The 16,426-nt window shown below is 36.7% G+C and overlaps 1 protein-coding gene across 1 annotated transcript in view; it reads left to right on the top strand.

Annotated features, from left to right (window-relative positions):
- The window catches only part of LOC140159640 (heparan-alpha-glucosaminide N-acetyltransferase-like), a 36,783-nt gene that overhangs the window by 3,916 nt on the left and 16,441 nt on the right, over positions 1–16,426 (top strand). The window contains exons 2-10 of the mRNA XM_072183135.1: positions 2,160–2,413; positions 3,443–3,561; positions 4,369–4,496; positions 5,544–5,613; positions 7,129–7,186; positions 8,883–8,998; positions 9,887–9,963; positions 14,685–14,715; positions 15,217–15,353. Of these exons, the coding sequence (XP_072039236.1) occupies positions 2,160–2,413; positions 3,443–3,561; positions 4,369–4,496; positions 5,544–5,613; positions 7,129–7,186; positions 8,883–8,998; positions 9,887–9,963; positions 14,685–14,715; positions 15,217–15,353 (990 nt within the window). The remainder of the gene's footprint in view (positions 1–2,159; positions 2,414–3,442; positions 3,562–4,368; positions 4,497–5,543; positions 5,614–7,128; positions 7,187–8,882; positions 8,999–9,886; positions 9,964–14,684; positions 14,716–15,216; positions 15,354–16,426) is intronic.

Raw genomic sequence — 16,426 nt, 5'->3', positions numbered from 1 at the left:
GTTTGTTTCTTTCTCAATGTGTTTTTTTCTCTCAGTATCAATGAGATATTGTCCACTCTGGGGTGCCATAATTGTATGTTTAACATGGTTGTTTTGTAAGTTCATGCAGAGGATGTTTCAAGGCATTCCCATAACCCAATGGGGTTTCTGCAGTGCTGTACGGTGCAAAAACTGATTGAGGAGCCAATGGCACCTAACTTTATAAATTTAGGCGCCCATCACTATTGCTCACAAGTAAAAAAAAATGTTTTCCAGAATGCATATATATTCATAGGCATACATTCATACTATTGGATGGTACGGTATGTACACATTTTGCATTTGCTGGCGATTAAAAGCTTCAACAGTTGGTCGCCATTGAGCTCATAATCAATCTTCTCCGTGATTTCATTTTGCTTCACAAATCCAACAGCTACCGCCGATTTAGATACAGTTGGTCTAAGAAAGGCATCCACACATTGTTGATGATGTTTACTTCCAGAATGTTTATTTAGAGTTTCACGTTTGAACGATGTAGATCCTGACGGACACCAAATCACTTCTGAATTCTGCATGCTAATTTGGGATACGCCCGGCAGTATTTACAACCCATCGTGTCCTTGGCTTCATCATACTCCAACCAATCGAAGTCATTGGCCCATGTTGGTTGGAAGGTTGAGCGGGTTGGGTAGAAGAATCTGCATTTCCCCCACTGCTTCCATCATCAGTTTCAACACAAACTTCCGGAGCAACAGTATTTCCCGATTTGCCTCCAAAAAAATCCAACAATGTCCGCTTCGTTGCCATTAATATTAAACTCCTACTCCTGATAAACTTTCAGCCTATCACACAACATAAATACACATGCAAAACACTCGACCGTGCACTCTGCATTGGCTCACTGTGTAGCACATGTACACTTCACGATGTCAGCCTGTATAGCCACGTGCATTGAATATTCATTGTGCATGTGAGTGACACAGCACGACATGCACAGGTGGTACAGTAGTGAGGCACAGCGCCGTTGTGTAGTGTACGTGCTGAACAGTACATGCTCGCGGGGTCACAGGGAATCCCGGGAATATTAATGATTACCCCTACCCGGAAGTGTTGAACACTCGTGTTTACGAAAAATATGTGCCAATTCACCCGAATGCCAGTCGATTTTGTGTACAAAATGAGCATTAAATGGATACTTTATGGATCACTCATCATCACTGTATATTTTTGTTTAGTCTGTGAGGTAAATATTGATTAGCCCTGGCGACTAACATGTGAAATGTTTAGTCGCCATTGGCGGTAAGAATTTGACTTTTGGTCGCATGGGCAAAATGTTAGTCGCCAATGCGACCAATTTAGTCGCACCGTACAGCACTGGGTTTCTGACATTGGTATGTCTGGCTTTTGTACACATGTGGCATAGTTGACTATACCTTGCATTGGGATTGTGTGCAAAATCTGGTGTTTTCTTCCTTTTATTTAACATTCAAAACATTGAGACTTATGAATAAAATTAATGCAGTAGGACAATATGAATGTTTCCTGTAAGAAATTCAACTATAAGTTATAAGTCTCAACTATTAGCCCGTTGGCTGCAGTTTTAAAATTACCATTTTGTGTGTGTGGCAATGGGAACTTTGCCTTTAAGATTAGGTTATGATCAAATTTCCCAATCATAGTGCATTGTAGGAATGCCTTTAAGCCTCCTCTGATATGTAACCCTGTTGTTTAAGCCCATGAGAATTACCTGCCTATTGGTCAAAAAAAAGTTTTCATTATCAATTGGACCAATCAGCAACATTGTTAGAATAATTTCACCACGCAAAAAACTGAAGATATCACATAATTGACCAATCAGAGGCAAATGTTAGATCAGCAGGTAGTGCTCAGGGTGTTAAAACAAATTCAAACCATTATCAATATCACCATTCTGTCTCTTTCTGATCTCTTGTGTAAAACATGGCTGTTTTGTAAGTTCATATGCTAATATTCGTGAGTTCCTAACTTCCAAACATCATTTTATATACCAGGGCTCATACAAAGAGCTATGGGCGATTAGTGCCCAAACTTCACAAAATAGCCCTGTGATAAAATGTTTGGCAATGACAAAAAGTACAAATTCTAAATAAGTGATGTGAGAGCTATTTTTAATATTCATGTTTTTTCCTTGTACTATGTAGCACAAGCGGTTGATACTCCAGTTGATGCCAACAAGATTGATGAAGGATACCTGGTAGAATTACCAAACAAAAAAGATAGTGACATCCTGGCAATCTACACCATGGCGGATGAACCCACAAAGACAGATGGGAATGTCATGGCGAGTAGCACTGATGAATTTGGGTACCACCCTATCACATATGATACTGCCTATGTAAACATCACAAATAATCTGGATGAAGGTATTCACGTGTATGGGGAATTCAGGCAGAGTGTTACAAGGTAAAGATAATTTTGATTGGCTCAGCGACACAAAGATATCAAATCACTCTGGGTGTATGATTGCCTCATCAGCTGACCTGCTATAAATATGATTGCCTCTGTGATGTGAGTGCATATTTGTGCATGTACTTTGCAGTGATTTTGCCCCCTGAAGTTCACCTTTCCCCTCAATGCTCCCCCCATAAAAAAAAATTCCTGGTGCCGCCACAGGCGATGGACGCAGCTAAAGACATATTTTTATGCCACTGAGCCTAATGACAAACATCTTTGTGTCACTGAGCCTATAATGAAAATTCCTTTGAATGAACATAGCTGCCGACAGCTGTACACAATCCAACCGTAGACGAACACACGACCTTGGATACTTCACAAGTGTGCTGGCATGGTTGGATTCGCTTCAGCATTACACACACATCACACAGTATACACAGACAATTGTTGCACTGTATGTTGACAGTCGTGTTCATTCAAATACATCTTTGTGCCACTGAGCCTAATGACATACATCTTTGTGTCACTGAGTCTTATGACACACGTCATTTTCCCACTGAGCCAATGAGTAAAAGTAAAAGCTAATAAAAGCTTATTTCAAAACAACGTCTTGACCTCCGCAACTCCAAACAAAATTGTTGACAAGCTAAAATACAAAAAAATTGAAAAGAAATGGCAGCTTTAATGACAGATTTGGATAACAAAACAGTTTTCCATTGAATTCTTGTTGTGTCCTTAATTGAACACACAGCGTATGCAATTGACAAGAGTATAAGATTTGAAGTTGAAATACTCATTTTGTTCAACAAGTCACTCATTTTGCTCAGTCTTAAAGTGAAAGCCCCACTTTTGGTTCAAGTTCCTTGGGGAATTAGTCAAGGTTAAAATTTATCCATGTAAATTCTGTTCTGTCTGTCATCAAAGTAACAGGTGTACAATGTACACTGTACATGTATTGTCAGTTCTTCTGTGGAGAACTGGCCAGACGGGGTTACCTGTTTTTATCAACCATTGTATTTCCTCCGTACAGTGTAAACTAAGGTATCTAGGAGATGTACATCAGATGTCTACCAAAGTGCTGTATATGGATACCAGGTGGAAGCTTCAGATTGCCATCTATAGTAAGGATGACACAATACAATATTGCCGGTAAGTTGGTTGCTCTATGTATTGGGTCACTCCAGTGGCATAGCCAAGGGAGGCAGATGACCCCCTCCCCACCCTCCCCCTGTGAGATGTCTTCCCACTAGTCCCTTTCTGTGGGATGCTGGCTACCCTGGTATTTAAGATTGGTAGGCATTTTTTTGTACTTTTTAACCCATTTTTGTCAAATTTTTCCCCCTTAAAGGTTACCTTTGCCTCCTTCCCACTGAAAAATGCCTGGCTATACATTGGTTCAGTTTAAGTTCGGCAGTGATGTCAATTGCTTTTTTTTGCGGTTCTGCTGCAAGCATGTCGACAAATCCTCCATGTACACTCCTTTACGTGCAAGATTTGATACTGCAGTCAGCAAAATATGCACATGCGTCACCACCGAACTTGAGGTAACTCACTAATACGCCACTGGGTCACTCAGGGAGTGCAAAGATTAGAAATCAGCAGTTGGATTTTGGAGGGGATTTTACTTCCGTCACACATGGGTTTTTTTTTCTCAATGCCATTTGGCTATTCCAGTTGAAATCCATACTCCCCTGTGGAAGAGTTTGGAAATATCTTCCACAGAGGGAGTATGTTTCTCAGATGTAATTGGTCAGGGTTAATCATTTTGAAACCCATACTCCTCCTGCATTATGACTTTACCTGTATCTTCCACAACTGGAGTGAGTATTTCAAATGGAAGTTACCCAAATGTCTAATCTATTTGAAATTCATACTCCCTCTGTGGAAGACATTAGCTAAATCTTCCACAGGGGTAGTATGGATTTTAAATGCTTTTTTAATTGCTTTTTTATACAGATTGTATTATCACTTTGGAGAAGAAGGCAGATACACATACTTTGTCAATCGAAATACATCGACAAGTTCTGGAGTTGAATGTACAAAACCTATTACTATCAATAGAGAGCCTCAAGATGCTAATATACGTAAGTTTGCACAGTATAACATCCAACAGAAAAATATGGCTTAAACCACATGTAATGCCGATCTAACATTGCCTCTGATTGGTCAATTGCATGATATTTTCACTTTAATAACCAATCAGAATGGAGCTATGCAAATAATTCACCCCAATTTTGTTGTGTGGTGAAATTATTCTAACAATGTTGCTGATTGGGCCAATTGATAATGAAAACTTCTTTTTGGCCAATCGGCAGGTAGGTCTCATGGGGTTAAAGGAAGATGCTATTTTCACATGGGTTGAATGATTAAAAAGCTAAATAAGATACTCCTTGATTTCAGGTCACTTGAAACATTTGAAACAATTTTGCAAATATTTTTCAGGTACTAACTCTTTCCCCATAATAACAATTTTTGGATTTGTTGATTGTAAGAGATTGCACTGACATTCCTGATTTAAAGAAAATTAATGGGCCTTACTACAGTAACATAATAACATTTAACAATCTTGTCCCCGAGCCTTTGATTTTAGTTGGAGGCCAATTTTCATATTGGGCAAGTTTGTTTTATTTCTTCCCAGCCCGACTCTTCCAAATGAAAACTAACATGACTCTATGCAAACTTTCTTTCCCAGCCTGACATTTTTCCATAATATTTAAACAGCTAAGTGGTGTTTTTTTTTCAGTTTACCTCATTATTTCGGCTTAAAATGATCAGAAACCCTCTTTAACAGCAGCTGCAGTTGTTACTAACATTATGTAATAATTTTTGGCAACAAATAACAAAATTGAAATTTGACCAAAATCATACATTATGGCTTTAATGTAAATTGTCAGGTTCAGTTTGACATCAAACAGTTCAATAGTATGCATACATATAACATGAACAAAACACTCTTTAGGACAAATAAAAAGGTTTGTGTCATGTCCCCAGTGCACATTGGATTTCTGATGGATGGTGAAAATGTTCAAAAATAAAATTTTATTTACCTACCCTAATTTTTCTTTATGTTATGCCAATCAAACAATTTTTGTAGGCCTAAGTATGAAAACTTTTCTTTTTGTACATTTCAGCCATATACATAGCCCTTGCAGTGTATGGAGGATTTGCGCTTGTGTACATTTTTATCGCTGCTGGAATAAGGTGAGTCTTTTTTTGTTAATATTTTGAGATAATTTGGTGAATGAAGCAATATTTTTTTCATGTTTTTTGGTCATGTTACAAAACTAAAGACAGTTGATTGATAATATTAAATAAGAAAATCAAATTAGTATAGCTAGAAAGTTATGCTTTTGTCAGCAAAATTATTGTGTTAAAACTTGTAGAATGTATAGAGATTAAAAAGTATGATGTATTTCCTACTATAGGGCTTATTTTGATTAGGGCCAAATTTATGAATAGGGCTAGTTTTATGATCACTTACACCATTTTCTGGTGTTCACTTTATGTTCCAAGCGAATTATTCTTGATTACACATTTTATCATGATATCGATGAACTTTGAGTGTGCATTAAAAATCTGTTCTTGAAATGATAAGATAAGCACAGACTAATGTCAACATGCATTTATGGTGTTGGGAAGTTCACTTGATAAGGCCCAAAAAAATAAATTGTTTGGTTGTACTACAACTGGTCCAAAAAAGTAAGGTCGGTTGGTCTGATTTTTTTAAATTTTTAGTAATGGCCTTGTGGAAGCAAAAGAGGCAAAGTTAGTTTAAGACAATGTGTAATGTTTAAGGTTGTTACATGTTGTTTAGGTTTATTAAACACTTATGCAGTTGTACAGCAACATGAGTGCATGTATGAATTAAGGCTGTTGATTTCTGTTTAATGGTCTAAACAGCTGAAACGGTAACAAATTGGCTGTTTAAACGTAAAAAAACAATCAAACAAAACCAGCTAGCAATGCATACTAATTCAATGTGTCCCTGGCTGTTCAATAGAAACAAAAGTAATCAAAATGTACAACTGTATCCAACTTGGAAAAAAATAGCATTTTTTTTAGTAGCAGTATTTCTCCGGTTTCCAACCTTGAATTTAGGGCCTGCAACTTCTTCTTTAAAAAAAAAAAATGGTAGGCCTCAAAAATCGGGTCGGTCGGTGGAGTACAACCAAACAACTTCTTTTTTTTTGGCCTAACCTCAAGGCAAAGTCAAAGAGTTTAGCCAGGTCAACATGCTGAGTCTGCTGGGTTGGGTTAATGCTGCAGTTATGGTACTGTACTACCAAAAGAGTTATTTATTTATTTATCCTCTTTTTTGTCTTGTCAAAAACTTCAAAGACTTGACATGTCCAAGTAAGCAAAATTTTTGAGAGTCGACTAAGCGTTTTGCTCATAGTTTTAATATTTTATGATAATTTTGATAATTGGTTATAAAAAATATTAGAAAATGTGTTTTCCAAAAATGTATTATGCTTCACGCTGGCAGGCTGTAAGACAATGCTAGACACAATAGCATCGTTTTTTTTGTAATTTACAGTTAAAAAAACAGTTTCATACATTCTTTGTTTATAATTTTAAAATGTTTTTACTTTCATAGATGCATACAAAAGAATACTATTATTTACTGTTTGTGTAGATGTTTCTTTTATTAATTTCATACAAAAAGTGTAAAAACAAATTAATAAAAAAAATTCTTTCCATTTTCTTTTTCTTCAGAGATGGATGGTTCGATAAAATTCTATGTTGCTTTTCTACCGACCATCTTGTTACCAATGTAAGTTTTGACATAACCAAACTATATTTTTAGCCAAACAGTATTTTACAGTGTAGACATAATAAGTACCATATTCTACATACCTGCCAACTACTCCGATTTTCGCGGAGTTACTCCGATTTCCCGAGTTTTAAACCCCCGAAAATCGGAGTACTCCGATTTACTGGAAAAAAAAACAATTTAATTTGATTTGATTTCTTTTCCAAATTTGACTTTGGAGAACCACTGGACCTATTCTGAAGTGCTAGCATCATTCCCATTTAATTTGAAAACAATTGGAAAAAATTACAAAAAAATTACAGTTTGTTATCCTTAATATGCAAACCACTAACTAATGTTTACCTCTTCATCTAGCACATATTATAAAATGCATGGAAAACCAAGGCATGTATAATATTGTGATAGATGAAGAGGTAAACATTAGTTAGTGGTTTCCATATTAAAGATAATAAACTGTAATTTTTTTGTAATGTTTTCTCATTTTTTTTCCAAATCATCTGTGAATGATCCTAGCACTTCAGAATACGTCTAGTGTTTCTCCAAATTCAACAAAAACTTTGACATGTTTTGTGAAATGTTTTTTTTTCTGAATTTTTAACTTTGTATTGTGCATCATATCAGTGTCCTATCAGTCACGTAGGCCCTGTTATAAAGCCAAAAAATCGCTTCAATGAATGATCGTTATGTACAAAAGTATAGGAAACTGCATTTTTAAAAGCACATTTTCTGTGTGAAGGAAGCATCTTTTTCAAACTTATAAAAACAGGTCCCAGAATGTTTTTTCACATTTTTTCCAAAGGTTGTAGTCATCAAATATGTGTTGAAATTGGTGCTAGATATGGAGTATAAATCCCTCCTCAAAGTGTATAAAAGCCTAGGGCTTCATTTTCACCTTGTTGTTTTTCTATAAAATGTGTCTAATGTGAAGGGGCTTATAAGGGTTTTTACAGTGTAGAAACCCTCTAGCTTTGGAGGCTTCACCCCTCAACCCCACGGGCTTTGCCCTGGACCCCACCAAGGGCCCTTAAGCGGGCCCCTGGACCCCCGCCAGAGGCGATACTACTGGCGCCGCACCCTCGTTCGCCATGTACTCTGTTTTCTAGGTTTTCAATGTTGGCAGGTATGATTCTAATGTACTTAACTAGCGCCCAGGCGTTTAAGGGGATGCTAAATAAGTACCATATTTTGATAATATTTAATGCCAAACAATGTTTTTATTCAGGCCGATAGAGATAAGATAAATGTTAGAATTACTGCAACTCAAGACCGAAATGATTTTGATGTGATTTCTTTCGCATATAACCTCATTTAATGCAACACATGCATTGAAAGTGGACGTTTACACATACAAGTTAGAATAGTTTGTTTCAAAGTCCCCCATATGCATAAGTGAAATCACCTGCTTTTTGCACATTGTTCCCATTGGATTGAGTAAATTTTCAAAAAAACACCCAAAAATCTCACTTCTGACATTGTAAATTGTCAGTCTCTATAAAATTTTTATCTTGAACATTCCCCAGCATATTCTTGTCAAAATGCTTGTCTTCAGTGTATAAAAAAACAGCACCCCGCGTTAGGTTTTCAATTTGACGTCACTGCCACATCAGAGGGAAAATGGTAGTTATATCTGGATTTGACAGAATAAGAAAATCACAATGACATAATCTATATACCGTAATGTTGGTTTATTTGACAGGAGCTTGGATCACCAGAAACAGCATCCCATGTACCACCAGCATCAGATAGAAACAGTATCAACAGACAGCAACCCAGCAAACCTAAACGGCTCAAGTCCCTAGACACATTCAGAGGGTAAGAATGTGATTAATAGTTCAAAATGAGAACATAATTATTCCACAAGATAGTACAGAGATGTAAGATTTCGGGAATTTCCGAATTCGAATTTGGACCAAAAAAAAAAATTCGAAATGTAAAAAAAAAAAAAATTTTTACATTTTCGGAATTGGATGATGATAATTTGTCATAAAAAGAGCAAAAAATTTTTTTATGAGGGGGTGAACCCTGCAAGGGGCTCTGCCCCATGGCCCCCGTTGCACGCCTCACCTTCGGTTCGGCTGCTCGCCTTCGGCTTGCATGATTTTCAGAAAATGGATCATTACCTCACTTACATCTCTGATAGTAGTCTTGGTCCCACTGAGCCAAAAAGGTCTCTAATAAGGTTGCACCAAACACTGCATTTCCAATTATGAAAGCTCAATTCAGTTGAGGCTACAGCACAATGGGTGCCATGGGAACAGATTGCCCACCCCAGGTGCTGTGGTTTTCATAACTGAATCCGCCTCTACTTGAACTGACCAGATAATTTTTGTTTAGTGCATGATCGTCATACTTTTGTTTGAGTCCTCTCAAGGCTGATGATATTACTTTTACAATAAAACTTTACAAAACATCCAGGCAAAGTAGCAACCATGTTTTAAATTTGGCCGTCACATTTCCCAATGAGCAAGGGGCAGCTGTAAGCTATGATCATGATTTTCCAATAAGCTGATTTGATAATTCAGAGCAAGGTGCATTTTGGGTAATATTATGAGGGATAAGTTAAAAGCCCCAAACTCATGTGTGTTTCAGCTTACTCCAAGTTTACTTACTTCTAAACATGCATGGTTGCTTTGTCAAAATATTGAATGGACTTATACAGTCCTATGATAATAACTTGAAACATGTTGTTTTCACTTGCAGCATAAGTATAGTTCTCATGATATTGGTAAACTACGGAGGAGGAAAATATTGGTTTTTGGTCCATGCAAGATGGAATGGCAAGTTTCCCTTATAACAAGACGCCATTGGATGACACTGTTTCAAACTAGGAATCTCTGATCTATTTGTACTTATGCATACAGCATGTGTGATGCAATCAAGCAAAATGAGTCAAGGAAATCCAAAATTCAGTTACCAAGTCCATTATATGGGCCAGTTGCAGACCTTTTTAACCCCATCACAATTGGACTTCCGATTCCAGAAATATGGTCATTTTAGTGTTGCTCAGACAAATAAAATACAAAGGAAGTAATGGGCACTATTATTGACTATATCTCAAAACCAATATTAGCGAGGTGACAGCATTGAGGTGACAGCATAGTAATTTAGACTCGTAATTAACCTTTGTGTATTAAATACGATGGTAAGTCCCCATTTTCACACAGTGGCGCCAAAAGTATCTCCACCATTTATTATGAAAAGCCTGAAATTGAACAATATAAATTAGCTTCAAATACAGATACACAACCTCTGTGTACCAAAGTTCTATGTGCATCAAACTAAAGGCCGAGTGGTTAAGGCACATGTTTCGTAAACCTGAGGTCCTGGGTTCGATTCCCAGGCAGGATCGCTTTTACTTGTCCCCTTTATTATTTGCAACAGCGAACCTGATGAAAAATGAAGTTCATTACAAAGAATTTCTGGTTATGAAATAGTGTCAGCCAAATATGTAGTTGTTTTGGATGATATAAGCAATGCATGTTCTGTCTCTTTTCTGCATGTAGCCTAACAAGTACAATAACCCAATCTGCTATATAATAAAAATCTGCATGCTTTCTGTATTTCCTTTCTGTTAACTATAGAATATGTATCGTTGTGATGATCTTTGTCAACTTTGGCGGTGGAAAATATTGGTTCTTTGAGCATTTTACTTGGAATGGTAATGAGTTAAATTCATTCACAAGCTATTAAACATCACTTTTAGTCCCCCACCCAGGCAAAGGGGGGGCTGTTGAAATGATAGGTGTCGGTGAGTTCGGAAGTGGGTCATTCGTCATTGTCAAACGTCAAATGTTTTTAGGTCAAATAGGGTGAATTTGCTATAAACCTTGTCAACACGATATCTCTTGATCTTAGCAAGTATGATGTCCATCTTCATAGCATAGATGTATCTACAAGTAGGCAGTGATTAAGTTCAGAGGTGGGTCATGTGTCAAAGGTCACATGGGGGTGAAATAGGGTTAAATTGCTAAAAACCTAGTCGACGCTATGACAGGAAGCCTAGCGGTTTGAGAACCACCTTCTATTCCATCACGACCCTCCCTGAGATCTTAAGTTCATTTTTCCCTTTTAAACATGTCAGGAGAGGATCTAGTGGTTACCATGTCAGGTGGGGATTGAGGTTCACAAGTCACCTTGTACCATTTGCTCTGTAGAGTCAAGCTCTTTCAGTGAGAACTAGCCTGTTCACAAAGTCATCGGTTTGTTGTGTGGGGGTGTGTGTGTGACTGTGTTCTAACTTCATGTTCATCTCTAAATGTATTAACTCATCCATACTGTGCTATTCCATTTAAAATCCACACTACCCCTGTGGAAGATTTAGCTAAAGTCTTCCACAGAGGGAGTATAAGTTTCAAATAGAATAGACAATTGGGTAACTTCCATTTGAAATACTCACTCCAGTTGTGAACGATATAGGTAAAGCCATAATACAGGGGGAGAATAGGTTTCAAAATGATCAACCTTGACCAATTATATTTGAAAAACATACTCCCCCAGGTGGAAGATATTTCCAACCACAGGGATAGTGTGGATTTTGAATGGAATAGCCCAGTTTGTAGTTATTTAATTGGGATTGAACCGCTTCACCATTTATCATACTTACCATAACATCACATGTGTTTGTGTTGAAAGCAAAGGCCAAAAAAAAAGATTTTTTGCTTGTCTTCCACAACTTTTTCAGAATTGGGTCAGTGGGTCGAGATTTTTTAAAATATTTTTTTTAAAGGTCATAGCCAAAACATGACTGTATGCCTTTAATTAGCTTAATAAATAGCCCAAATAGTTATGAATTGGGACATTTCTCTATTGTATATCATTTCATTCATGTTTTTAAAACAGTTTAGAAGTGTGTAGAAACTGAAAAAAAAACTTTTCAGGATGTCAAAAACTTTTTCCAGATTTTCCAGATTAGTGTCGGTCAGTGGAGAACAAGCAAGCAAACCATTTTTTGGGCCTTATTTGATAACTCTACAAACAGAATAACTGTGCATTTGCCTTGAACTCCTGGCATTGCAACTTTCGATGATATACAAGTTTAATTTCCAAATATACACACTTTTGTTCAATCAAATCTATTTTCGATATCAAATGAGCAGAATCATTAAATCATGGTTAGATATTTAGCATGAATCTGGGAATTGATTCTACAAAAGGTTCTTGTTAAAAAGATGTGAGTACATCATAGTTAATTCTGATAAATTTTGAAAAGTCTACACAGATAATTTGCAGAATCAACTGATTATCATAAAAATTCATTTAAGGGGTACTACACCCTCGATAAATTTGTGTCTATTTTTGCATTTTTCTCAAAACTAATAACACAGTGGTAACAAAAGTTATGTATATTATAGGGGCAAGGAATTCAATTACTACACTGGAATTTCAGTGACCCAAGACAAGCGGTTTGTTATTTATGACAAGAAATAAGGTACCGCTAGGATGTACCTCGTTTCCTATCATACATGTATATACTGAACCGCTTGACTTGAGTCACTGAAATTTCAGTGTAGTAATTGGATTCCTTGCCCCAATAATATACATAACTGTTATTACCAGTGTGTTATTATTTTTTGAGAAAAATGCAAAAATAGTCACAAATTTACCACAGGGGTGTAGTACCCCTTTTAAAGACTCAAACTTGATTGTCGCTATGTGTGAAGAAATGTTAACCTTCTTGATGACTTGACGTAATTGCTTTTATGAGGGTCGGTCAGTATGTAATGAATGTTGGCTTGTGAGTTGTGACCCTGTATATGGATTATTTTCATGGCATTTCAGTGTGATCACATAAACACTGTACCTTTGTCTTTCAAACAACACATGTAAAAATGATATCACACGTGCACACAGTTGATTGCATAACAGCATTAGCATAACATTTTCTCAGGAATTAAAGTATAGAAAGTGCTGCCTTTTGGAATAATAGAACACAAACTTCCATCTTATAAAACCAACACCACCTTTGTCGAGCTGGAAAGGTGTTAGTTTATTTATAATGTGTGGTCAAATATGTGTTATTTTTGACAACAACAAGGCTTATCTTTCTATAAACATTTTAATATTGTCAACAATTATATAGCAAACATTTTTTTTTTCAGTTCTGTTGAATAATCTCAAACATTAAAACGGGGGTCTCCCTAGAAAATATTTGAAACTGTGATTAAAATATAACTGTTAATCTACTATTATTACATTTATACAAAAATGATGGTACAGAGAGAGAGAGAGAGGTCATCGTTTGAATGAGAAATTTATATTTAAAAAATTTCTGTTCATTTGAGATTGAGATCGTCCATAAAAATTGCACAAATTATTAAATTTCTATTTACATAGCATTTTGTAATATTTTATTCCATATTTGCATGAAATTTTGCAATTTATCATAACACTGGTAGTCATAAACAGTTATTATGCTTGTACTATTGGGTCACCAGTTTCAAGTATGAAAGAAAATAATCTATGTGTGAAGTGAACTATTTGTTGGATTGTCATTTGTCATTTTATTCATTATTATTATTACTTTTGCCTTCATATATATGCTAAGCACATTGCTCTGTAATTGCTATATGCTAGTATAATTATTACTATTGTTTTGTGTTTGTTGTTGGTTGGTGTTATTTTCTCTTGCCTTATTGTACAGGTGTGCCCCTTAAAATTACCAACTTGTGATTTGACGCTCATTCCGTGGTAGCAGGTCACATTTGTTCATTTAAATCCTGTATGATTTTAATTTAAATGGCAAATGATTTTCAATTATACCTACATGTAGAGCAATATTGTAAGATTTCATAATTTTTTCCCAAAATTGTGAAATAATGTTTGTGTTGTCTCTCATGAAGGTAATATACAGGCTATCATAATGATTGGTACCCATCAATGTTGATGTTTTGTGAAAAGCCTGCGTCTTCCAAATGCAACATCCGATACTCTTGAAATGTCCAGAATGCATGTATAGTTTTAATGGCTTGTTATAATTAATCTATAAATGATTGGATCTTAATATTGTGAGAAATTTGATGTGTTTACACACTGCGGATGATTTGGATCTTATGTTGATTGTTGATGTGTCAGACTCATCCATTATCAATGATGGGTACAAATTATTTTGACACAGCTTGTAATATATGTTTTTAGCCAAATTAATGAGGTTATAAGAAAGGAAATAGCTGTACAATCATAGCATGTATGACAATGGGCAAATTCACAGCAAATCTTGGGATAAAATGAAAAATAAGACAAAAACAAATTACGACCGACCTACCCTACTTGAAAAGTTGCCTACGGGTAATTGTGAGCATCTTTCAATATTGCTTAAAGTAATGAATACAAATTCCTAATTGAACTTAATACAAAAAGTTTGCTTATTGCGTGTGGTTTTCCTGAACCACAACTGCACAGCTCTCCATATCTTCCTGTCCTGCATTGTAGTTCCCAGGTTCAAATTACAAGAGTACAAAATAAACATTCTCATGTTATTGTAATCCTCATTACATTACAGGTCTTACTGTAGCTGATTTAGTCTTTCCATGGTGAGTACAACAGTGCAATTTCCATATTATTTTTGTCATAAATAATTGGTTTTTACAAGATGAAATGTATATTACAAGTTTCTACATACGTAATGAATCTCTTCCGGAATAAAAGAGATGCGATTCTGTAGCCTTCAGAAATAATAAGTCCAGGTCAGGGTCTTACCTAAAATTTGACAAGTGCTGGTCGTTTTCACCAACCTGCCTGTCCAAAATTTGACCCTGGAAATCTAAATGACCTCTGCACCTTCTGGGGGTTTATCAGTTCAAACAGGTATTGCAATAACTTGGATTTATTAGTCTGGTCTTGTTTTGAGTTCACAGAACTTGAACAAGCATTATTTTTAGAATTTAGCAGCTGTCAAATGTGTTTATCTTACCTGTCTCATGAGCCAACTGCCTGTCCAAAATGATGGGCAGGCAGGTGGCCAGCTAAGACACATGTCTAGGTGAACAGTTTCAAATATTTACAATATAATGAAGACTTTTTCTTTGTTTCAGGTTTGTGTACATAATGGGTGTATCTATGACACTATCATTCCATGCTCTCGTCAAATATAAAGTACCGAGATCCAAGATGATGTACAAGATTATCAAGAGAACTATTATACTCTTTGCACTAGGATGTGTTCTTAACAGTAAGTCAAGTTTGATTGGGAATGATGATAATCAGATCTAATACTGCACGAGCCCATGAATTGGGATATTCCAGTTGCAATCAGTACACCCCTATGGAAGACACAATCTTAATCTCCCATGGAAGACATGATCACCAGTAGCATACTTATCACCTCTGCCCTGGCTACGCCCAACAGAAGGTGCGGTTTATTGGTCCGGGCTGCGACTGATCCGGAATGTTCAATTTACTTATTGTCATACTGTCATCATTAGGTGAATCTTATGCAAATTACAGCTTGGCGGAACCTATCCCTCTCCAAACCGTCACCCTGGTCTGTCCGCCACCTGCTGAACAAGTCAGCAGGCTCACAACCCCCACCAGTTTTTTCCCTGTTATCTCACAAGTCGGTCGTCTCCTCACACTACATGCTACAACTATGCTATTATCTACACTACATGCCAGATGCTACCAGGGATGGTCTCCTCCTTGTTTGGTCCATCATAACAATTATGATAAGAGACTACAAGTGGAAACACTGTCGCAAAGGGGTCAAACAAAAGGGGTGTAGATTCATGGGGTTACCTGAATGGGGGATGCCATATGAAATCTACAACCCCAGGTAAAGTCCCAGCAATACCAGTTAATGATGACCAATCATTCCATGAAATGCAACATATGAAACTGCTAAGCACATACCGCATATTTTTATGTTTTTTCATGTAAACGCGAAGACACCCAATGCTCTCGTGTAAATGTGATGGCACTCAATGCTGGCATGATTTGTTAGACATGCACGATTGAATGATTGCCCTCATGAATATGCGAGAATTCACAACATACAAAGCATGGGGACTTTGGCTGTTGGTGAATAGTCTGTGGCTGGTGCTAAAATAGCATGTTACAAAAGATAATCATGTAAACCTACAATCCTGGGGAAAAAGATTGCCACACCAAAGCATTAATTGGCCAACATCCTACCCCGCTCCCCTATTGCAATTAGCTCGTTCACATAGCGGTTCCGTTGCCCCACTGGCCTACTACACGTAGATTGCATGGCCGATCGGAGTGTTATCGTCAGAGCACCTTGGACTA

Source organism: Amphiura filiformis, chromosome 8 (genome assembly GCF_039555335.1).
Source record: "Amphiura filiformis chromosome 8, Afil_fr2py, whole genome shotgun sequence".
Classification (NCBI taxonomy): Eukaryota; Metazoa; Echinodermata; class Ophiuroidea; order Amphilepidida; family Amphiuridae; genus Amphiura; species Amphiura filiformis.
Note: the sequence above shows the minus strand (reverse complement) of the source record. Positions and strands in the feature narration are given on the sequence as shown.